The following is a 26,321-nucleotide window of genomic DNA, read 5'->3' on the forward strand; positions in this document are numbered from 1 at the left end:
TTTTGAACATATATTGGTCAATATTTACTGATTAAACTTTATTTGTTTCCTGATTCGTTTGGCTGAGCAATTCGAGTTATAAAAATTGCAACTAAAATTCTATTTAATAAAAACCACGCATTTTGTTAAAATGAACAATATGCCACTGTATCGATTTCGACTTATCAAAATAGTTGTTTTTTGTGATAGGAATTCACAGTTGTCTGATCGTAGGGCTGAATTAATTTTACTAATATTATAAGTGTAAAGTTTGTATGTTTGTTATCAAGTAGGTACATCCGGAACGGCTGTATGGATTTGGATGAAATTTGGCACAGAAATAGAAAGTAGTTGATAGAATGCATGGGCTACGCTGTTTCTGAGCGTAAAGTGTAAGTTTTCGTTAGGATATTTTTTGTCATTATTTTAATGAAAAACTCAATATTAAGCAACATAATAAATAACTAGATTTTTTGAAAATTTAAAAACCGTTTAAACAATCTCAGCACGACAGTTAATATAATAATAGGGGGTAAGTTATAAAACTAAGCGGTCTCCAATCGAAAAGTCAATAAAACAGCGCGCGTGTCGAAGCTTGAAGTACCTTTTAACATAACTTTAGGGGTGGGGTCGAATACTTTGGGGTCAATTGCTCCTGATAACCGTTTGGAGGCGAAAATTTAAGAGGTTGTTTTAGAAATACACTTCGTATACTAGAGATCGTTATAACTATTATTTCCTGTTTGCACTAAGCGCTTTACTTCTTCAAAGTTGACTATTTTCAACGTGATGGGAATATCAAACTGCAAAATTGTATTTTGTATTTAAAAAATAATATTTTTTAGACAAGTTTCATGTACTTACTTCAATACAGGCATAAGTCATAATGTGACATATTCCTTTTACAAATTATTCTATATATATTTATTATTTATAGTGTAATATAATATAGTTAAATAAAGCGACAATATTGTAGAGTATATTATGTACAAGGGACAGTTACGATCGCGGCTAAGGGCTCTATAGTGAAGGAATGCTATCAAATTACACGTGAAGGGTGTAGGTATTCTAAGATAGCAGCGGACACACTGCTTAAAAAACTGGCAAACAAATATTCTTCAATAAAATAAAACACTTATTTAATTTGAGTTTAAAAGTGCTTTAGTTGACCAGTTTATGTACGTAAGTACTTATGTTTATACATCAGAACAAAATTGTGAAAATCGTACTAATATTATAAATGCGAATGTTTAGATAGATTGTTGGATAGCTGAATGTTAGTTATAAGGTATCTTCAAAAGGGATAAACGGAACTAAATTTGGCATAGATGCAGAACATAGTCAGGCACATAGGCTACTATTTCAGATTACTTTTTTATTTCCGTGCACACAGTCGCGGGCAAGAGCTATATCATCTATAAAGAAAAATACTACCATCCCTCGCACTCTCCTTAATAAAACCGAGATAACAATATGAATTTGTACATGTTTCTGCAGTAAAATCTACGGTAAAGTTCAACTTAATACATATCTGACAGGACATAATTTTCGAGTACAGAGATCAACGACGCGTGAAAAATACGAGTAACAATCCAAGGGTAATATTCGCACATTTTAAAGTGCTTTATTTTCCACGACTGTGAGTCACACGAGGCGAGCCTATACGAGAAATCCAGTGAGGCGAAACTAGTCACCCTGAACCGTCCCTTCCACTTATTTTTAACAGAAAAATCACTAGACGTAAAACCCTCTTCACACTTTACTCAAGAAATAAAGAAAATATTTGAACATAGAAAACTTTTACTGCATCATAGAATAAAGCTTTAAGCTTATAATTTCGACGGATTTAATATTCTTTTGAGGCGTACAGCTTGGGGCTTTGGTAGTTATTTTTGTTCTTTCGTTTGTCTTCTCAAGCTATATTGTCTTTAATATTTTAAAATTATATGGTACTAATTTAATTCTTTAGTTAAAAAGAGATTTCTACTTTATTGAGCTGCGTTACAAAATTATTATATTGTACAATTATATTGCAAAAGCCATATTCCGATAAGAATCGCAACCATTGTGTATACTTATACATCAAATAAAGAAATTTACTATGGTCCATTAAAAAGCAATTATAGGTCAAACTAGCTGTCGCTCATGACTCCGTACGCGCGGAATTAAAAAAAACGTAATTAGTAGCTTATGTTGTTCCAGACTATGCTCTACATCTATGCTAAATTTAAAGAGATCCGTTGCGACGTTTTGCCATTCATTCATCTAAACATTGGCATTTATAATATTAGTAAGTTTATTCACAAATTAATAAATATTGCATATTAAAACATTAAATCCTTAAGCTTACTACACCTTTGATTAGCAATGCTCAGTCGAACTCTTTTAGCTTTTATTTCAGTATCGTATTGCAGTTGGAGCAATGAGTTTATTGGTCCTTCGAGCCGGATTTACTGCGCCGCTATAATACAAATAGCAATAAACACTTGCAACACGATCTTAATTATACTTTTGGGTTCCGTTTAACATTGCAATAAACGCATAATAATAATAATAAAATTAACACTAATTGAAACTATAAATGATAAAAAAAATATCTTTGATGTAAAAAAAGTTATTAAAATTACGAAATAAAGGAGTGAATTATCTGGAAATAAATACCTGAAAAAAGGAATTCTGATAAAACTTCAAATGTTTTCAAAAATGTTGCTTAGGTAAAAAAACCGTACATTTTATTAAGTTTACATTCCTACAATTGTACTTGCACTTAAAATTACATTTATTTCTAGTACCAACAATTAAAAAAAAAGCGAAACAGATGTTTGTAATGTTGACATAAAACGAGACGTCCCACGCTTTACCAAAGGCAATTATTCCACAAGAAATACATTTATTGAAACAAGCACACCATTATTCTGGCGAGGACCCTTACATTCGGACGTTACGAACTCCAAAAGGGTCTGTATACGACATAAACTGGCGTTTATTACTTGTTACAGTACTTGAAGCGTTATGACTTTGATTACTAATTGTAAAGGCACAACTTCAATAACATTGTGGTCACTAAGTCACAATAGAAAATGTTAGTTTAAATTACAATGAATATTGTAATATTTAAAAAACAAAACTTATAAAGCATTCCAAATCTAGTCTTACCTTACATAAAAACGGTAAGTTTCCACTGTCCATAGATCTGTATGAAAATATTTTCATCGCTCTCATTGTCTCTCCGTAATTTTTTTATTAACAGATTTATTTTAATGGAATTTCAATGTAAGGATATCATGTAGACAAAAAAAAAACACAAAAAAAAACTTTAACATTTTATCTTATATTTGATGTTATTTATTTATTTATACATTGAAAATATTATTTCTTTTAAAGGAATAAAAGATTTCACTCAATACTTCTTTCCGAGAAAAAGGTAGAAACTTTAAGGGTTTTTTTCAAATAACATTTCTAATTAACTTATGTTTTACTCAGAAACGAACTTTCAAATAATATTTACTTTCGCTGGTCTGTTCTTAATACAAAGAAGCGGCTTAACATCAAATCCACTACATGGCGGCCATTAAACTATTCAGAATGTAGTAATTTTTTCAGAATTTTATGTTAGACTATCGCCCGCGACTCCATCCGCATGGAAAAAAAAAACTTAATTAATAGCCTTTGTGTTCATCCAGACTATTCCTCCAGACTATGTTATGTTTCATCTATGCCAAGTTTCAGCGAGATCTTTTCAGCCGTTCTAGACATATCTTCTTATAAACATCTATCTTTTCCTCTCTTTAACTATCAAATACCCAATTACACGTGCATTATCTATCTATATACCCTATGCAGCTGTTTGAGTGCAGGCGCGCACTAAAGGATTGGCACTCTGTCCTTACCTACGACGAGGTTGAGCAAATTCTTACAAGAACAATTTAGTTTTGGCTCTCATTGGACCCACAACAAACACACACACACACACACACACACACACACACACACACACACACACACACACACAAACACACGCATAAATCTCACAAAGATATGATAAAATTAAAAATTATTTACTCTTTATGTTAAAATGTAAATCGAAAGTGGTATGTACAGTGGAAGTGCGAGGCATTCCCTACACAAGTGTCTCTTGACTACTTTTTGGGAAGCCCCGGCAACATAATTGTAAAGATTTACTTGAAATAAATACATTTTTTTTTATTAGTTTAGCCGTTTTTATTTAGTGTATAATACTCACAAAATAAGCAATTTAATTTACTTTAACTGAATGAACATATTATAATGCTTCCATGTTGAAAACATTGTTAACTTCAACAACTAAACATCAAGTATGATCTCGTGTTCCGTATAAAGTTACCGAAAGTAGAAAATTTATATATAACCAAGAGCCAATTATAGAATGACTTCTTCCCTACTTTTGGGTAACTTTTCTTTAATTATAACTTATTTCCCCAAAAGTTAAGTTTTTGTCAGTGCTCGTTATTTCTTAAAACTTTCACATCACGATGTTATTTTATTTTATACTTCGTTATAAAATATCGAAGCAATACAAATTGTGCTTCAGTGTTTCGGGCATATAAAAAGTGTTAAAAAAGATATTAAGAAATTATGTACAACTTAAAAGAATAGTAACTGTGATAAAGGTCAAGAATATGGGCTGAAAAGATTTAGACCACACTAACCGATTTAGTTCAACATGAAACACTTTTCAATCCAATTTGAGAGTCAAAGTAACCATCATAAATTACATTTTAAATACAGAAATAGCGTAAGATCGTAGAAAAACAAACAAAGAAGCAAAGGGCGAACGTATCGTTTTGTAACAACACCTCTCAACAATCATCAGTCATCGGACAGGCGTTTCGGGTAACTTCAAAGGGCATAACACTGAATAGACGTGTGCTTTGCGTCCGTCGGGCAAATGTTTAGACTGGAACAAGACAGGAGGACGATAAACAACTGGAATGACTTGAAAACAAAACGTGTGGTGAAATCTCTTTACTAGATTAAACTTCGTATTTTTATAAGATAAGGGACCAAACGAACAGTGGGAACAAAGAGATCATCGAGGTATATATATATATATCTAAAATATAACCTTATTTTGTATTATAAATCTAAATGAAAAATCAAGAGCTGAGATCGTAATCGTCAGATGTCCCCTTCAAGGAGACTTTACACAACGTTAGTGATGACTAAGTCAACCAAGTTACCTGGCGGATGAGTTGACTTCACAGATATCTTAGAATGTCTTTGCAAAAATGACTTAATTTTTTCACGATGTATTGAGTAACCACAAGCTCAAAATTATCAGTTTGGAAATGCTGTAAAACATGTATTACCTGTTTGCCACACATTGTTACTCGCTCATTAGTACCGGTCTACTTGTTCGTTTATGGAACTCAAAAATATTTTAAAAATAACTTGATAACAATGAACCTTAGAAAATGTAAGTTTTATCGACAGTAGAAATATATTGCTACGTAATAAAAATTGAAATAACCTACAGTTTCTAAGTAAAAAGCAATAAAGATAAAATACTAAACAATTTTGGTAAACGTTGACACTTTACGAGCAGTTAAAACGAGACGAAAGAACCATACAAGTGAAAAACAGGGGAGTATTTATGTGTGTAACTCATGGTATTTAATGCATTGCACCTGTCGACTAAATGGAGGGTACTTATGAAATTCCGTAGCGAAGTCTAAGCACTCTTAGCTATGCACAAAACAATGCTTGACATGAGTACGGTTCAGCGCCTCTAAAAACTATTTAGACAAGTTTAATGACATAACTATGTCCAACGATGTTAAATTGTATGTATTTCGTCACATTTTATTATTACGAGCAAATTTTTTAATTCATTTTACATCTAGAAGGGTGTTAAAATTATGTTTGAAGACTGTCTAAGAAACTCTGAAATACATAGCTATTCATAAGAGTGAAAGTTTGGAAGATAAACATGAATCAGTATTAAGAAAATATAATTGATTCAGTTATTTGTAAGCTTATTGCTGCTGAACTAACGAGTGAAATTACATAATTATTTAACAGAATTTTCTCAATTTATAAACATTATATTTTATTTAGAGACGTAAATAAATCTTATTAATATTATATATGCGAATGCTTAGATGGATGGATGTTTGTTTGAAGGTTTCTCCAAAACGGCTCAACGAATTACGGTAAAATTTGGTAGATGTATAGCATAGTCTGGAAGAACACATAGGCTACTAATTAAGTTTTTTTAATCCGCGCGGACGGAGTCGCGAACGACAGCTACTTAATCATAAATACTAAATCTTTGTAAGTAAACCTATTACATCATTCAGAATAATTATTTAGGTTTAAACTATTTGTAAGGCGACAGTATAGTGCTTTAATTAGAACATGTTACGATAAACTAACACAACTTCCATGGTTAATTACCGAATAACGACTGTAGAATGCTGCCACGAAAGCCGAAACGAAACACTAGCGAAACGAAAATTGATACGAAAATTGTAATTTGATTCAATAGACACGATGCGAAATAGAACGTAATAAACAGTAAATTCTTCATTCCAAATACTCTTTAATTTCGTATTTTAATGTGCAGCAGATATAACGTTAACATTAATTACGCATTTGTTTCAGTTTCGCTTTCGTGGTTGTGTGTTACAAACCTAAAATGTATGTAGATTTGTCCTTACGAATGAATATTTTTAAAGCTAATCCTTGAACCAAATTCTTAGCTTTTTAATTTTCTTAAAGACTCGTTAAATATATTTTATACAAAAAGAATTAAACCCTAATGAGCTTTAACGTAACCTTAATTGGATGTCAAGAGTCACACAAATTTAAAAGTTAAATAACTATTTACTTAGTGGTAATTAAATTCCAAGTTAAATCGTGCAAGTTATGTTTTTATTTAACTTTAATACTTGATTACTTAAAAACTTTTAACGTTTTAGATCTTTCATTTAATAAATGTTATAAATGCGAAAGTTTGGATGGATCGATGTTTGTGATTGCTTAACTCCAGAACGGCAGAACAGATTTAGATTATAATTGAAATAAAAATAGATCACAGACTGGAATAACGCATAGACATAATTATTATTTTTTTATTCCACGAGGACGGAGCCGCGGGCGACAGCTAGTAAACCCATCCTAGTTGACTTGTGGAAGAAAATTAACAAAATTAAACTTCACATTACCTAAAACGGTTCGTATTATTATTTAAGAATAATTAAAAAATAACGATCTTTACCTAATTAAGATTTTCTTGTCAATAAATAAGCTAAGAAAATGTTGACAATATTAACATCTTCAGTAAGAACTCAAGCACAATTTGTATATAAAGACAGGCAAGGGACTCCGTGAATACGGTTCTTAGAGAGCTGGTCTAGATTAAGGCCTGTGGGCGATATTAAGAATTTTATAAATTAATTCAAGTTTAAAGGTCACGATTTGTTCAAGTACAGGGCTGTCGATAAGTCTAATCCTGGTTTATAAAACAGTAATACCAGTGAAAATAAATGATACTATCGTATAAGCGAGAAATCTCTGTAAGTGCGAATTTTTATCTGGTAACGACGGACCACCCCCGTAAGCGAGAAACTCGGACTAGAGAGAAACTTGGATTCTCGCTTATTCAGGTTCAACTGTTATTTCTTATCATTAATGGCGAAATAATTAATCAATTATATTTTTTTTAATCATCTAGAAACTAGGAAGTATTTTATAATACTCGTATAAACTGGTCAGATCACAGTTATATGTAAACTCTTCGCAAACCATGTCGAAGAAAAGGTCAAGCAATGTTACTGGAATTCCAGAAGACAGCGTCGTAAAATGTCAAATGTACAGAGGTCAAAAATGTTAAGTTATAAATAAATTACAAAAGAAGATATTGAACCTTTTTCCATCGAATTCAAACTTCATACAATTTAACTAACTATAGTAGGTACAATATGAAGGAAAATAAAACAATGAACACTAGGATATCTTTATACAGTCATCCTATTTAAAACAGTTGACAATATGTTTTAAGACAATGTTTTTGTACTGTTCTGATTTTCATTTATTTATTTAAAGCTTAAATTAGTACATAGAAGTTATGTAGTGGCAACCCTAGAGTCGTCTTTCGTCCGAATCCCCGAAAGCTTAATAATGACACAAGTCAAAACTTTTTAAGTAATTAAACGCAGAGCTTTTAGGCATTGTCGGTGAAGGAGCGTAAATCAGGATGGTTTACGAGTTTCGTTCAACTTAGAAGTGTTATCATGGGTACGTATAACTTTGATATATTAAATACAAGTTGTAAGTGCGTTAAAGTCATAACCTTTAATTAAATCGCCCTGAAACTTAATTGGATCATCGGCGCATAAAGTTTTTTGTTACAACATTGTCGGGTGTGAACTAATTTAAATAAATGAATGTATTACATGAAACGTATTACTAAGTATTCGCTATCGTAAATGTATAAAACATTGTCGTCCTGCTTATTCACATAAAAAAAAAAGATATGGATATGTTTTAATACAATAATTACGTAATTATAGATTAGGTTTTCCTGAATACAACCCTTAATATCTATGTCGAATGCTAAAATTATGCTTAATCATAAGATACATCAGATCTAGTCTATTATAGTATACTAGCTGTCGCCCGCGACGCCGTCCGCGCGCAGTTAAAAAAAAACTAAATGGGGGGGGGGGTTTATGAAAAATAGATGTTGGCCGATTCTCAGACCTACTCAATATGCTCACAAAATTTCATGAGAATCGGTCAAGCCGTTTCGGAGGAGTTTAACCACAAACACCGCGACACGAGAATTTTATATATTAGAAGATATATCCACTGTTAAAGATAAACACTGGCAATACAATCGTAACTTGATCTCACGAATACTACTGACTCAAAAGTTGACCATTATTACCAGCGTAAAGCATCTCATTCGCTTAGCATAGGACAAGGATAGATTTGCTGAGCCAACGGCCAACCCACAGTACTCGAGAAGCATTAGACGACCGGATGGATGTCAATCGTTAATCTGGTACCTGCCAAATAGTCTTCCTCTTCCATATGGGATCTAATTAGGGATGTACCTATTTTAACACTCACCTCCATCCTCAGGTATATTGAGCAACTTTTTAGCTCCGGGACTCGGACCTCGCACCGCAGACAGCGCCCTCTGCAGTGTCTCGCTCATTTGTTTACCACTGCCACAATCACTGACCACTAACACAAGCACAACACATCTCACCACACACAATCTACGCCAGCTGTAATCTTGCTTATCCATCATTGACCGTGGCCACATATCTTGTTGTCACAGATCAGTCGCTACATTTTCATCATCGCGCCGATTTATACATCTGTAAAGAGAAAAATACATATATTTATTTAATATAAAAAAACCTATAGTGGATATGTTTTAACAATAAAACAAATAATATCAAATACAATATTTTCCTGTCCTATTCGCGTTTACGGAATTATAGCATTTATAATATTAGTAAGATAATTACAAAGGCCTAGTTAATTTCTATTCTGGTTTTAATCAGTTGTTATAAGGTCATCTATTATATATATCCTAAACCAAAAAATTAAATAACTAAAACCAAGGTGGCCGTTTCGTAGGAATTATTTGAATAAATACCTACTTTTGCCTAATTTCTGTTTGTGAATAAATAAACAAGATAAACACAATATGTAACAAAGCGTTATATACAATTTTAGGATATAGTTTTGTTCCAATAAATATTACAGAAAAGCTTACTTGTTTAACTCTACATACCATCGTAAACTATAAATAGAGTCCAAAAAAGCACACACACACCAACAAAATCCTGCTACACACACACAAAACACTTTACACACTCAATTAATTTAATTATAATCAAAAATCAAACGAGAAACATCGTCTTCGCCCGCGAAATGAACCGAAACTAACCTAAAAGTACTAAATGCAACACGCCTCGTCATAGTTATAAAAATTTGACCGTCAGCGAGCGTGCATTTCGAAGGAACTCGGACTTGGGAGCCGATTCCACAAAGCCCATTCAGCTATCAAATAGATAAACAAGCGATTCTCGACTTTATCACTACTAACAATAGATACTAAAGAACAGTTAGCCATTTGTGTAGAACTTTGTAAACGACACAGAAACGGAACGCACTCTTTTGTGTTCACTTTTCTACCTGCGTCTCTTCCTTTTTTTCTGTGCGTACAAGACAAGGACAATTGGTATTGTTTTTGTGAGCATTCTATTTCATAAGCATTAAGGTTTATTATTGAATGTTTTTGTTGATAGACGAAAGCAAAATTATTGTTGTAAGGTAACAAATTGCACTATTTATAAGTTTGCTACGCAGCTCAAGTGAAATGGTGAAACATCTGGATGCGAGACATTTGTTCATTAACGTTTATTTACCTTATAAAACCTCAACATAATATATGTATTGAACATATATACGCAAAATCATCGAATAAAAGGTCCATATAAAAGTAGCTCGAATATTTTTTTTCATTGACATATTCTGTAAATTTTTAATTCAGTTTGTTTATAAAACCAGTTTACATTACGATAAAAAATGTGCCTCACTACGTACACAATTAAAAAAATAAACCAATTCTACCTCAAACAAAACGTGTTCTAAATTCAAATGATAAAATCTTTTTAATAACAATAACGGTTGTTCGAAATTCGAATCTGACAGTAATACTGGCCGCTGGGTTATAACTTTACGCGTTAGCCACGCAAGGTGCTTTTTTTTTAATCCACCAGACCCGGACCAATTAGGGCTTAATCGCATTTTTAAGAGATTAAGCAGTTATAAATGTAGAGGAGTCCATTTTCATCATAGATTGTCATTTGATATCGCTAATTAACAATTTTGTAACATGTGCCTAAGCGGATGTAATCAATTTCATACATTGACATAACTTAGAATTAATAGTTATGTTTTCATCTATAAAATTACCCAATATTAATATCTAAGACTGTTGAAAAGTTCTAGATCATGAAAGCAAATGATGATAGAAAACATAAAAAATAACATATAATATACTTACTGACTTTGCTTGTGATAAACCTAATGTTTTGCATAACAACAAACATGTTTAAACAAGTACACAAGTAAAAGCGAGAACTGCATTAAAACCAGCATGCAAATAAATAGGATTAGTGAAGTTCCGCTCAAGGAAAATGCATAAACTTTTGAGAAGTGGCCAAATTTCTAATTCGTTTAATTACTTCTGTAAACAAAGCAACGAAGCTCAGTATACCGCTGAAACTTTGGACGGGGGGGGTTATCCAGTCAACCTAGATTAGAGAAGATAAATTACGTTTCCTGCCAGTTACAAGGACTGGGACCCGACTGAAAGCGACAACAAGCCAATAAACATATTAAGCGTACTGTTATGAACAGTTGATTATAGGGAGTAACTGCTACTCTTGCAAAAACCCCCTAGCTGTCATTGGGCGTCGTTGACGTCACAAAGTATATAAAATGTCCGACTCGCGGCAATCGTGAGGGCAGTGCAGTCTACGGAGCAGTCCATAGAGTGTAGTTTAGTAGGTTTCCAATAAAGTAGTAAGTGTATCAATCGTGTGTTGTATTTTTTAAAAAAAGGACCCACGGACGCCATCCTTACAGTATACACTACTTAGACTTCAATGATACGTCGCCAAGCACGTTTAAGTGTTTAATTTTTTTTACTAAACATTATCCACCGTATACAGTATTATTAAATTTGATAAAACTTTAATTATAAATATGGAAGGATACAAGGAAGAGATGGATGGGTTGCATGAAATGTGACATGATCAAGAAGGCAGTTATCACTGAGATGAAGGACGATAGAAAATCTGCAGGACTAAAACTGGTGCGCAGACGCTACGTGACCTACTCACGTAGGGTCTGTGCACCAGTTTTTGTAATAAGAACAGGGAAGTGATGATGACAACATTAGAAAGCTATATAAAACAAATTTACTAACAGACTAGCTGTCGCCCGCGACTCCGTCCGCGCGCAATTAAAAAAAACTTAATAGGGGTATGAAAAATAGATGTTGGCCGATTCTCAGACCTACTGAATATGCTCACAAAATTTCATGAGAATCGGTCAAGGAGTAGGGGAACGAAAACTGTGACACGAGAATTTTATATATTAAATATCGTTATGTATAGAAAATGACATCAGAACCATTAACATTTATTTAGTTGGCGTGAACTGGGAACTTACCTATAAAAATTGGTACATATTTAAACTCTTGTTGTTTTGAAGTTGGGACTTCTAAACTTAGAAGGTAACCCTAACTTGGACGTCGTACTAAGAACAATTACAATACAATAAGAAAAACTAAATAAATTGAACAAAACAATAATGTAAAGACAAATCATTTCCATTAAGCTGTAAAGCTTTGTTTCTACAATACTTTGTCTCGGATTAAACTTTTTTGGACGCAATCGTGCAAAGAGAGGTTATCTATACCAACTAAGAAGTATTCAAAATACAATTAATCATTACAAATTACTTTAAACGACAAATATAAAAGTAATACAGCTTGTTTAGACAAATAAGAAAAGATAATAGTAAAAAATGACACCTACATTTCTACAAGCCGTCATATCTGAATTCATTCTTCAACACATCCTTTATCACACAATCCATCCATACTTTCTACGGTCATACTCTACCTTTTTAGCCATTACCATGTAATATTTTTACTTTGTTATTTATCTCTCCTTATAATATACCACTAATCTATAAGCTCTTTAATATCTATTACTGACGTACTCTAAAAACATTCCTATATAACACAAAAAGGTGATAAATTGAGGATGTTATTTACATAACATAAACTAGTTTTAAAATTAAAACCATTTATAAATAGTATCCGAGCATACATTAAGACATTAGCCCACATCCCGTCTACATCGTTATACAATCCGTAGTTAATTTGAATACTAGATGAGGGGCGCTAAGGATTTACAATCTGAATATTTATCAGCCCAGAGTCATTATGTTAGGACGAGAACAGCGCAAGAGAACTCCAAAGCACTTTCAGATACATGTTTTTACATTATTTTTAAATGTTTACATACAACAAAAAGCAGATTTACGTTGCTTTACTTAAGATTACTTATTACTGTTTAAATATATTTTCTAGGTCTCAAGTAAGAAGCTTAACTTACTCTCTCTATCGCTCTCTCTCTCACTGTGTGTGCATCGTATCTCATTCCTGACGAAAGCAACCTCTTTTCTTGACCATGTCTTATAGTACTCCCGCTCTAAGAATTGTAATATCATAATATGTTACAGTCACATTGAATAGATTATAAAAATATTTATTAAATACCAAAAATATTCGAAATGTGATTAAGTTTAATTCTTTGATATTTAACCAAAGAATTAAACTTAATCATAATCGGTACTAATATTCATAATGCAGTAGAAAACAATAGCTTGACGAGAACCTTTAGTCGCAACAGATTTGCATTTAACGCGGCCATTCAATTAGCCGTTAAAATTAATCGTAGCTGTGTGCAAATGAGGCCTCACTTCAGTTCGCTTGTCCGACTATATAAATCTATTTCTGTCATTAACACATCGTTTGTATTCGTACCATTTTTAACATTGAATGTACTGAAAATGTTAATTAAAATGGGACACGTTATACAGGTATATTTATAATATATTTCTTCTTCTTCTTCGTGCTCTTCATTACTGAAGCCCTGCTCATCTTGAAGTGCCTTCATCGATATGTCGACGAGCTGTTTCCGTACCGCTCTGTCCGACGATTCTTTCATGCCGGTCGGAATGTAGAGTCCCAGTATTGTTTGGACTTGATCAGACCAGAGGGCAGGGGATTGTCCTCTTGAACTTTTACTCTCAAATTTTCTTACTAGAACCAATTTATCCAGATTATCTGGTTGTCTCCGTGCAATATGGCCTAAATAACTGAGGTTATAATCTATACATTTGGCCAATTATGGTGTTAATCTAAAAGCTTCTTTTTATAAATAATTGAGCTTATTTTATCTTTTGATTCTTTGATAATTCTGGCGAAAACAAATAAAACAATTCTAGAATATATGAAATTACAAATCATCTTTTGTATCGAGGATGACAAAAAATTTTGCCCGAAAAATATTTACACAAACTTTTTAGGTTTTCAACATAAACGGATAAAAAATTTGGTATATCTGTGGAATATATAAAACCTTTTTATCTCCGACACACAATAAATATGGTCGACCGTTGCTGTCACCAAATCAAAAATCCGTTTCGGACCCTACCGTACATCTGAACGAGACCCCTGAATATTTATCAAGGGGCCGGCACAGCTGTGCGGCACGATTGATATTTGACGTATTTCGATGCTCAAATAAGTATTATTCAATATTCTTTAAATGCCCGTAGACTTACTTTTTTATAGCTAGGGTCATTGTCCTTCAACATCAGCCTAGAATTTAAAGATTCTAATCATACTAATATTATAGATGCGAATGCTTAGATTTAGATGGATGGATGTTTGTTTGATGATATCTCCAGAATGGCTCAACGGATTTTGATGAAATTTAGAATAGATGTAGAACATAGTCTGGAAGAACATATAGGCTACTTGAAGTTTTTTTTTCTGCGCGGACAGAGTCGCGGGCGAGAGCTAGTATTATATAAGGGTCTTAAAATTTTTGGATACAGATTTTGTAAAAAATTAACATATTCAGACAGATATGCATCGATATTTTTCTAATTTCTATTAATTACCTTGTTTAATATATGAATTTATTATTCACTTAGTCAAAAATATAAAAAAATGATGACATAGAATTTTTAATATTATGATAAATTACGTAAAAACTGTCTAAAAAGCGAGTCATTTCTTGGCTGTAGACATAATTTTACATATCCACGGCAACATTAACATCACCTGTTAAGAGCCACCGTTTGATGGAGCGCTCACTTGAGTTATTTAGACGTTGATCGATCGAATCTTGGAGTGAATATCAACTGATACCGCTACAACAGCTACTAAGACGTGAAAATACTTTTGCAAATTCAAACCTTATTTGAAAGTTTTAAAGGTGATATATGCTTATCAAATAGAACAAGTTTACAGCAAAGGTAATTCTTTGCAATGTCATTCCCATATAATAAAACAAAGATAAATGCATTATGGTACAATTGAGAGAGATATTTATCAAGCCTTAGATTTCTATTCTGATAGAGGTTAAATAAATATAATATTCTATTGGATGATATATGCAAAATACTGCACTGTAAAAAAAGCATAAACTAGCACACTAATAGAGGTCCTAATTTCAGTTTTACTATGAGAAAATTACACTCAGGGTTATTTAAGTGTTAATTAAAGGATCCTACTCTATATGTCTTTAGTGTTCATATAGCAGTGATAATTTTAAGCATTAAACGACAACAAAAAAGACATATATAAAATGTCTGAAACAAAACTTTCCAATTTATTAGCGTGTGTAATTTATCTACGTCTTCTGTTTGTTTATCGACAAATTGAACGTAAATGTTTGTCTATTGGCCAGAGAAGGTCTTACGTAAAACGATCCACATCCGATAGTCATCCTTATCTATGAAATTTGTAGATTTTTTTAATCTCAATTTATTTATCTCCGCACTCAGATTCATTGTCACTAAAGACGTCGCTGAGTGAAAATTTGAAAAGAAAATAGCTACAATAAAACAAATATTGCTTTTGCTAAGTACATTCTCATCAAGTAACTTTATCAGTGCCATCTAGTAAACATTTTGCAATTAGAAAACTAAAAAATCGAAGTAAACGCACCATAAGTTGACCACACAAAAGCATTTCTGCATTTGTTTATTTTTAATACAGATCCATCAATCTAAATGCATTCCCCGGGTCCGTACATTTTCGCAAGCATTACGCAGTTAATCTCGCTCCCGCAGCGGCACTGAATTTAATTCCGGCGAACTAACGATACAATCTAAACGGCACGGTCGCGGGACGGCAGCGAGACGGGGCCTGGACGGTAGCCAAATTAGGGTTATTGTATACGGCCGTCTCGCAAAGGCCTTTGATAATCTCGTTTTATTTAAGGAGCATTTGGATGCGCTCAGCGCTCGCCTATTTTTTTGCCTTCGGTCGACCCACCGAGAATATAGTTAATGTAGCGATAAATTTTTTCGCAAATCGCCTAGAAACATATTGTGTGTAGGCTATTTTTTTTTTTTTTTGGAACAGATTAGTAATTTCGTGTCTAATAACTTCATATTCTGGTACATTTTTGACCTCTGGCTATCTTCTAATCGAGTACTGGAATAATTCTAGAATCTGCAACAATTGTTGCATGAATCGTCAGCTGTGATATGACAATATTTTCATATATACACGAACTTATTGCACACCAGCTATGTCGATTTTGACATAAATCTCTATACTCAGCCATTTTATCAATTAAATTTACTAAGTATTTTTTCTTATCTCCAGATCAATGGTGAGTGTTTTGTCCATAAATAAAATAGTAGTATCTTTTTATTCGGTCTCCTTTATACAGAACTTAAGATATAAAGAAAATACCTTAACGGGAACGCATCCATTGAACATTCTAAACCGTCGACCCATCCGCTGGCCGCTTTTCGAATCCTATTCAAGAATTTTTCCTATGCAAATGCGCTCTTTACCCTGCGAAATTTAAATATACGGAATACTCTAAGCTGAGAACAATTACCAATTTATTATTCAGTGGGGCAGCGACGATCGCGGAATCCAAATGTAAGGCCATATTCACAAAATGGTGCGTCGAAAATATCTCTAAATTCTGAGCATATACGAAATTATAAACATATAAAAGTGATCTTATGTATATTAATTCAGTCAAAAGTCTTAGAACGTAAAATTTCAGTATTCCAGTCAAGAGCAACGATTCGAAATGTGACAGTAAAGTAAACCATTAATTTATCTCGACGGGTTGATATATTTAATGAAACCTAATCTGAAAACAAGGACATAGCATAGTACAATAAATAGACTTTTTACACATATTATAGTTACAAGACGGTTTAATAAGGAATCGAAAGACTCACGGCCTAGTTTGGTACTAAGTCGAATTACTAGTATATCATTCATCATCACCATCATCATCATATGAGGCACTAGCTAGGTCAGCTTACACTTGGTACATCATTAATTGCATCCTTGGATCCTTGGATTTGCGTCAATGAAACGCATCCTTTAATATTAGGTGGTTTCTTCACAATAAAACCAACAACAAAAAGTCTACACATTCAAGAGAAGTATCACTTTACATCAATTAATATGGTCAAGAATTATTCTATCCATTAAAACAAACACAGAATTTCAATTACCGGTATCGTTTTCGAATGCATTGTGAAGGTGCCTTAACGGGGCAATGCGCAGAAGGTATAAGAATGACCGGACCCTTTCCGCGACCGATTTACATAGGTATGCTAAGAGTTGTGGAGAACAAGTTGAAACGGGAATTGCGTGTTTTGCGATAATATTTCATGTGGCCTTTTAATTGACAAGCCGACCCGACCGTCTATGGGATGTCGTTGACGAGAGCCGGTTTGTTCACATTTTACTATCTAGAAACTATTCGTATATGTTTTGTCTATACATGATTATTGCCTTCACATGCTTAAAATTTTAATATGATGGCTGGTGTACTGTAACACAATTAATAGAAATATTGTTGTCTCTGTTATTTATATAAAAAGAAAGAAAAGGATGGCAATATGTTGCAAGTTGCAAACTAGTGCTGAGACGGTGGAAGCCCACAATTAGGTGTCTAACTCTGTTGCTATCTTTCACTATAATATTTTACAAAATCCCTATTATTAAATTTAAACTATTTAAAAATAATATATTTAACTAAAAGATTATTTACTCTTTTTATAATACGTACTTAACTCGTGAAAACTCTTCTTTTATTCGCGCTACTAAGCCGCGATATCAGTAAATCTTTAGAGAGTCGTTAAGTCGTCGTAAAAACTAAGGACTTGCAGTAAACATCGTAAAAATGATCATAACTAATTATTTAGCAAATAAAACAATAAGAATATAAATAGGATCCGCCGAGGGGTGGCTCCTATCGTAATTGAATTCCTTTGATACACCTAGGGCTGTCAAAAACACGACTTGAGAGCTGTTTAATGAAAGTATTGCTTACTCTAAAAGCTTCCATTTACTTAAGGGAGAAAACCATTATTTAAAAACAAATTTTAAAAGAAGATTGCGTTACAACAGTTTTATATTCATACTAATATATTTTGGTTTTAATGTCTCTTTTATAATAGCAAGAGAAAATGGTTTGAAGATACTTTAAATTTTAAGGGATTTTGAGGGAGTAAACTATATCCAGCCATTCTTAACTGAAGCATACTGAGTCGTTTACTAGTCAATTTTCGACCCTTAGTAAAGATTTATCTTCAAATTACACAAATCCTTGACATATACGTCCTTTTATTAAATATACGTGTGCAGTAATACGATGCAATCGTGTTTTTTTTAACAGATACATCGAGACAACGCACAAAGCGTGCAGAGTCTGGCCCAACAAACATTATGCTATAAAACTTTCATAAAAGCCAGACCACACAGGAGACACGCAACCGCGACCCGCTGCGCTCGCCAATTTAACAATCTGTATTTTAACATCGTCGGTCGTGTTTTATGTGTTTACTTTACCTAATTAAAATATATTAAACTTTACGACGATCTTTTATGCGCTCTAGATAACATTTTAAACGCGTGTAATTGGAATTAAAGACGTGGGACATGGGTGCTTCCCAAAATCGCTATTTCAACATTTGATAGTAACAATTGTTACTTGAATGACTTGAGATTCGCTGTATAAATGGCAAGTAGAACTTAGTAGACTATAGGACATATTTCGTTCCTGTTTTTTCTGTAATAAAATAAGACTAATTATAAAAATAATTTATGTTACTAGTAGTCTTAACACGGAGATTTGTTACCAGAGAACGGCTGAACAGAGCATTAAAATTTGGACCAAAGATAGATTACAGTTTGGAAAGGATGGGAAAGGGAAGTAGATTAGATAGAGAAGAGGACTCGTGGTAAATAGAAATATTCTCTTTCCGTCTCCTCCGTCAATTAAAAGTTGGCAACGCATATGCATTTGTTTGCTATTATAAGATAAAAAACGAAGTCACGGCCGACAACTACTTATAGCACATTGCTATATTTTTATTTATTATACCTACACGATGTCGAGGCGACTTATAGGAGATTATATTGCCCCGATACACAAATAACAACACTTGTTTGTTCCATATTGCATCACAAGTTTACAAAATAAAAACAGATTTGTAACACATTATATCAAAGCTGTAAGCTGTCCATTAATCTGTTGTCGGTTCGCAACTCGAGGTGTGTTTTGATAAACAAGGATCAGCGTTTAAAAATATAGTTAGTTTTATAACTGCACGTTGATAATACGGCATTAACTATATGTAGTTCAGATGTTGACACAATAAACATTTCTTCCTGAACTTTTCCCGACGGAGAGTCGAAGCAGTATTTATTACTCTTTCATACACCTCTATCAGCTGTCATATCTGAATTCACTACCTTGAAAGAAATTTTATTTTAAACTATGTGACAATCATTTTTTTTGAACAATTAATCTTACTACTAGTAATATTATAAACGCGTATATTTAGATGTATGGATGGATGGATATTTGTAGGAAGGTATTTCTAGAACGGTTGCATGGATCTCGCGGAAATTTGGCATAGATGTTGAACATAGTCTGGTAGAACACATAGGCTACTAATTAAGTTTTTTTTTTAATTCCGCGCAGACGGAGTCGCGTACAGCAGCAAGTACTTTATTAAACATGTTTTATATCAGATTTTTAATCTTTCAGTTTGTTAACAAAGAGCAGACAAAACATAACACAATCATTAATGTTTAAATGTGGGTTATAATTTTTTTATTGTTCTAATACAAATTATTGTAAAGGAATCGTGCAACCGAAACGCACATATCCGGTTATCAAATCATCTCTGAATCAAAACCAGCGGTTCTCAAACTTTTGCACTATTACATTTAAACTTTTATGACCTATTTGTGACATTTATACATATCATGGTACATTTTTTTTAATAATTATGAGTAAACTTTACCTAACACAACTCTACACTACGATTTTTGATTTTATCTGTACTAATATTATAATGAGGAAAGATTTAATTGTTTGTTTGTATTGAATAGGCTCCGAAACTACTAAACAAATTAAAAAAAATCACGGTTTGAAAGCTACACTATCCCCGGGTGACATAGGCTATATTTATTACTAGATTTTTTTTAAATTCCGTGCTGACCAAGTCGCGGGCGACTGGTAATTTTACCATATTTTAGCACTATTTTAATACAACATTCCCAACTAATTGAATAAAAAAACACGAAAAAATCAATCATATAAAATTCGGTCTCCTAGTAACGAGCATAACATAAAAGCTTAAAGCTGTTTTAGTTAGTTTTCAGTATTGTTTAGCTAAGTTAGTTTTAGTGTCTTTTAGTTTAGGTACCTTATAGCATATTTTAGTTAGTTTTCCCTAAAACTTTAAGTACCACTATTCGAAACTCGTTCAAATCAAGACTAAAAATAACTTTCTCCATTCATAAGGCAATTTTACGAGTCGTTCGTGTACGAAGCCCAATTAACTGACAGAAACAATTTTAACACCACAATATATCATTTTCATGCGCTCGATCACTACGCTGGCTAGCCGAGCGTGCGGTGATGGGAACGAAGTGGTCGTGTTATAAACCGAGATCCAATGATATTGCATGAATATATTTTGCAGTCTACAATCGATAGCGGTGAAGATAAAAGAAACAAAGGTGTAATAATCTTGTAAACTTCGGTTACTGGTTTTATTAAAATTTATGTCATATTTGATTTAGTAATATTATAAACTAGCTTTTACCCGCGACTCCGTCCGCGTGTAATAATAAAAATGCACACAAGATAAAAAAGTTCCTATGTCCGTCTCCTAGTAATAAGCTACCTCCCCATCCATTTTCAGCTAAATCAGTTCGACCGATCTTGAGTTATAAATAGTGTAACTAACACGACTTTCTTTTATATATATAGATAGAAGATGCGATTTAGATGAATTAATGTTTATTAGTAGTTTATTCAAAAACGGATAATCTAGATGTAATTTGGCGCAGACATAGATTACTGTCTGGAACAGGACAGAAGTTACTCACAGAGTTTTATTTTTAATTCTGCTCGGGTGAATTCGCCGGTAAAAGCCGGTAATTATCAACACTTAAGGAATTAAGCTAAGCTTTTATTATCAAATTATTTATTATTATTGATAACAATGGAATAAAAACGTATTAAACCTACCATTCTTTACAAAAACGACGACATGTTTTAATACTTGTTTCAGCAGTGGAAACGCACAGTTATACTGATCAATAAAATTTAATGTTAATGAAGTTAGTAGAACAAGCTCAGGATTTAGGAAATTTGTTATTCGTTTAACTAAAAGAAAAATTATCCTATTAACCTATAAACTGAAGACAAATTTATACAACATAAATTGTTAAGTGCAATTTAAAAAGCTTAGTGTAAACTGATTTGACCTATAAAAGAATACTAGCTGTTGCCGACGACTTCAACCATGGAAAACAATAATAAAATATCTCTTCGGTCGGAAAATATTTAAAAAATAAGTGTACGTTACTTTAGTATTCTTAGGATACATACCATTAAGAGTCCTGATAAATTAGTCCAGCTGTTTCAGAGATTTTCCGAAATAAACACTGACTTACTGATAAACAGACAAAAAAAAATGTGTATACAAAATATTTTATATTAATATAACATACATGCACTTACATTTTGTTTGTCTGTATTGTTCACTATTCGATTTAACGCGAACCAGAGTTAATATGAAATAGTACATACTCTGAGCGTCGATCAACCCAAATTACTGCAATGTAAATATTTGTGCGCTCGTTCGAGTCTCTGGGAGGGACTCGATTATTTTAGTTAACTAGGCCACATCGTTTTGTAAGCTCAGAGAGATTTGTGATGACGGTTAAAGGGTCAGTGTATCTCTAAGCTTAATCGAGGGACGCTGAGACCCCGATGTTTTAGATAAGGATGATCTACATTATTGAATCTCCGATTCTTGATAAAGATTAACATTTTATTTAGAAAAATGATATTTAAAATAATTTTCTTTTAGAGACGTAATAAAAAATATTTTTATTATCAGCTCAATACACGTCCCTACCGAGGAGCTCGGAGCGCACCATAAGTTAGGGGTGACTAGACATCACAACCAACCATGCTGGCCAGTGCGGGTTGGTTGACTTCACAGACATCAATGAATTTCTTCTCAGATATGTGCAGGTTGCACCACAACGTTTTCCCTCGCCGTAAGAACGTCGGATAAATGTACATATGTAAATCAAAAATCGAAAAACACATTGGTACATGGCGGGATTTAAACCAAGGATCTGTAGATTGCATGTCAAGTGCTTAACCCTAAGCCACCGACGCTTCTCAAAAATTTATTAGAAATCAATAATCTCGACGCCTATGACATTCAGGAGAAGGAATGGAACAGAATGATATCAGTGTCTATCAAGAAAATGTATTATGGTACATGTTACTCAATAGACATTTAGCTTTATTTTGTCTGAACAATCGTGCGATTCCATTTATTAACATTCAATTAAACATTACATACAACAAAGACAATTGTAAAGTCGTGGTCACGCTTGAGCGTGATTACGTGAATATTAATTCGTCCATTCAGTGCTGATTACGCACTAATGATCATTATGTGCATGCAACTAAATTACGCCTACTGATTATTGCCCGTCATTGTAAATGTGACCACATATATGTAATTGTTATAAATTATTCAACCATAAACCTGTATTACACTAAAGCACACTTGAATGTGTCAGGTTCATCCATACATCATCTTGAAGACAACGGAAGAAGAAGCAGTCAGTGCATTTGATTAAGTCTTTCTGTCAAACTCAGAGATGAATAATTTGTATTATAGATTGTATTGACCGTTACAATAACATTTAGATATTAATTATACGACAAAAGCATAAAGTAAAACCGATAATTCACATCACGCATAAATATTAGCATCAACTGCAAACCAAATGCTAAACAGATCGGCCATTAAACTCCGCTTGCGTGGTCGACGTTAGCACGGATCATACAAAACAGTACCGCAAATTTCATACACAAGTCTCACATAAAAACTAACGCTAGTTAACCGCTCAAATAACAAAATTGCAATCTAAAATTTAAATTACGGATTTTGCACACGAAAAACAAATGAAAGCTGGATAAATATCGGCTCAATGCGAACCGTTAAAAGGCGCAACGCGTGAAATAGAGTATTCAATCGGCGCGAAACGGCCATTTTGAAAAGCGCGTTAGTCAAACAGGAGGGTGTGAATATGCAAAGTGGCTGCATTTGATGCACGCTCATGCGGGCTTTAAGCGGCCGCGTATTAAACCGCCGCGTAATACTTAAACGTTATAATCACAATTCCACGAAGTTTTAGTTTTCCTACGTATAAAAACAGACATATAGTTCAAAGCATGCACGTACGAGATGTTAAGTAACATTTGCTCAATACGACATAGACACTTTGCTGTTCCTAAAACATAATGTCGTTGCTCTCGTTTACATTGAAATAACAGATATAACAACATGTTTGCAGTTGCGTTGACGATGGATACCAGACCGATTAAAAAGTAAATTTGAGATGTTATTAGATATTCTCGCCCCGGAAGCTTTTTCTACTTTTATTTAACTGCTATGTTCCGGTCAGTCGGTTTATTGGAACGAAGTTCTTTATCGCGCGTTGTGAAAGGGGGCTAGACGGAAAAAATTCTTACGAAAAGTTGTCACGACACTTTTTGCTATAGTAAGTATGTTAACGACGAATGAGCGCTACTTCACCATGGCAACGACGTGACAATATATAACGAAAATTCATAGAAATAAAATGTACTTCTTGTGAAGACTTAAGTTTTTTATTCATAGAATAAATATTGGTTCCTTCACTTATTAATCGAAAGGAACTTCGTTCCATCCGGGTGTCCCTTGACACCTCTCAAGTTTTTTTGTTTCTAAAACTATTTTTTCTTTAAAGTAAATAATGTTACCATAATAAAAAAAACCTATAATCAAAATCCAAATCAAAATGCAAGCTGGCAAGTAATAGTAAAAGTATAAAAAGCGAAACATTTATAACACTCTTGCACCGCTAATCCCCCGCCATAGTTTACAACACATCATAACGAGACATGTCCCGAGTTTAATATTCATGCGCGAACTCACTCTCCAAGGGCATGTTCACACACAAAACTAGATAACACGTTGCTACATATGTATTTAAAGTTCTAAAACTAATCAAACATCTACATCTATGTTAATACATTTAATACAAATGGAATGTCTGTATGTATTTGTATATGTATTTATAACGAAACATTTTTAATTCATCTCTGCCTGTCTGCGGGAATATTATAGGCTATTCTCTATGCTACGCTGACGAAGTTGCGGGCGACTGCTAGTAAGAAATAAAAGATATATCGTTAAAATGACATCACTACTATCGAGTTTTCAAGTCACATGTTCAGTTAATTGTCATTAGGTTTCAGTAACTAAGACCCTTCGTACACAAGGCAACGTAAATCTTCGCTACTCGACGTATCCAGTCGCTAAGCGACTTTGGAAAAACAATAACAGAGGTTCATACAAAGCGCACGTTACCGATTCAACGTCGTGTGGACGGAGTGCGCGCAACGCGATTTTTGTGTCACAACCGCACAACATTAGTTACTTGTTGGAATAAGGTGGTCTTTATCGTGAATTTTTGATGGTCGAATTATTATTTAAACACTAATTAATACAGATGCTACAATGTCAAATTTTATTTATAAGAATTTCACTGTGAAAGCACCCTTAGCGCGTAGCTTTACCCGGATTGTGGATGCGCGAAGTGCTAAGACTTATATGATGGACGTGAACTGTGTACGTGTTTTGTGGTAGAGAGTCGCGGATATCAAAGAGTATGTTTATAATGCAACGCTACGTTATGCTTTCATCACGAAAATATGTTTGAAAACATTTGTTATATAAACGCGACGGAAGTGTCAAAAACAAAATAACAGCGTACAAATTTAATAAAAAGACATTTTAAGTCTTATAATTGTTTGTATTTCCCTTCACTCTGTAAAGTTTTCTTAATGTGTTAACCGTTTTAGTGGTATTTTATTATAATGTAATAGCCAAGTTGAATTATAATTCCATATCATTTTTAATAGAAAAGGTGACAAACGATCTGCGGGTAATCATCGAACCCTATTTACATCTTATATATATAAAAGAAAGTCGTGTTAGTTACACTATTTATAACTCAAGAACGGCTGAATCGATTTGACTGAAAATTGGTGGGCAGGTAGCTTAGAACCAGGAAACGGATATAGGATAATTTTTACCCCGTTTTCTATTTTTTATTCCGCGCGGACGGAGTCGCGGGTAAAAGCTAGTATTATATGTAAAAATAAAATATCTTGAATATTAAACAAAATTTATAGCCAACATTACTCTGTATGAAAATTATGATGGGCAGCTTTATAAATTACGTTACGTCACTTAATTAAGATATAAAAAGGTTTTTCAGTAACCATCCGCCTCGCGTTATATGATGCTATTTAAAAAGGGTTTTATTTAGCGAGACATTTCCCATCCTTTATCACAAAATGCCCGAACCTTTTATTCGAAACTTTTTGAAACAATTTCGTCACTAAACGCGAGACATTCAAAAATTAAATTCAAGTCATGAATCATCGCTTTTCTCTCGCCTTTTAACTCGACCTTTTTTCCGGTTTTTGTCTTAAATGAATCAGTTCCAGACAATTCTTTCAGAGCTGACTCACTTAACACTAACTGAATTAAAAGAACTGCCATTGCCCTAAAAACGTGTATTTAACTTCGCCCTTTTGGCTGACTTTCAAAGGACGATCCGACCCTTTTTTATAAAGTTCAAGTAATGAACTATAAATCATTTATGTGCCTGTGACAATATAATGAATGTAAAGTGGTTTTTAATAATGCTACAAGTTGCAAGATAGCTTCGGCAGGTCCTTTGTAATTATGTATGTACTAGCTTTTGCCCGCGACTCCGTCCGCTCGGAGTTAAAAAAAATACTTTACAGCCTATGAGGTCTTCCAGACTATATTGTACATCTTTGCCAAATTTCATCAAAATCCATTGAGCCGTTCCGGAAATA

General features: G+C 33.3%; 1 protein-coding gene across 1 annotated transcript in view; it reads right to left on the bottom strand.

Moving 5' to 3' along the window:
• Window positions 1–26,321, bottom strand: part of LOC106716885 — a 322,836-nt gene that overhangs the window by 214,103 nt on the left and 82,412 nt on the right. The window contains exon 2 of the mRNA XM_014510542.2: window positions 9,094–9,347. Coding sequence (XP_014366028.1) covers window positions 9,094–9,292 — 199 coding nt within the window. The 5' untranslated portion in view covers window positions 9,293–9,347. The remainder of the gene's footprint in view (window positions 1–9,093; window positions 9,348–26,321) is intronic.

The sequence above is a fragment of the Papilio machaon genome, chromosome 23 (assembly GCF_912999745.1).
Source record: "Papilio machaon chromosome 23, ilPapMach1.1, whole genome shotgun sequence".
Classification (NCBI taxonomy): domain Eukaryota; kingdom Metazoa; phylum Arthropoda; class Insecta; order Lepidoptera; family Papilionidae; genus Papilio; species Papilio machaon.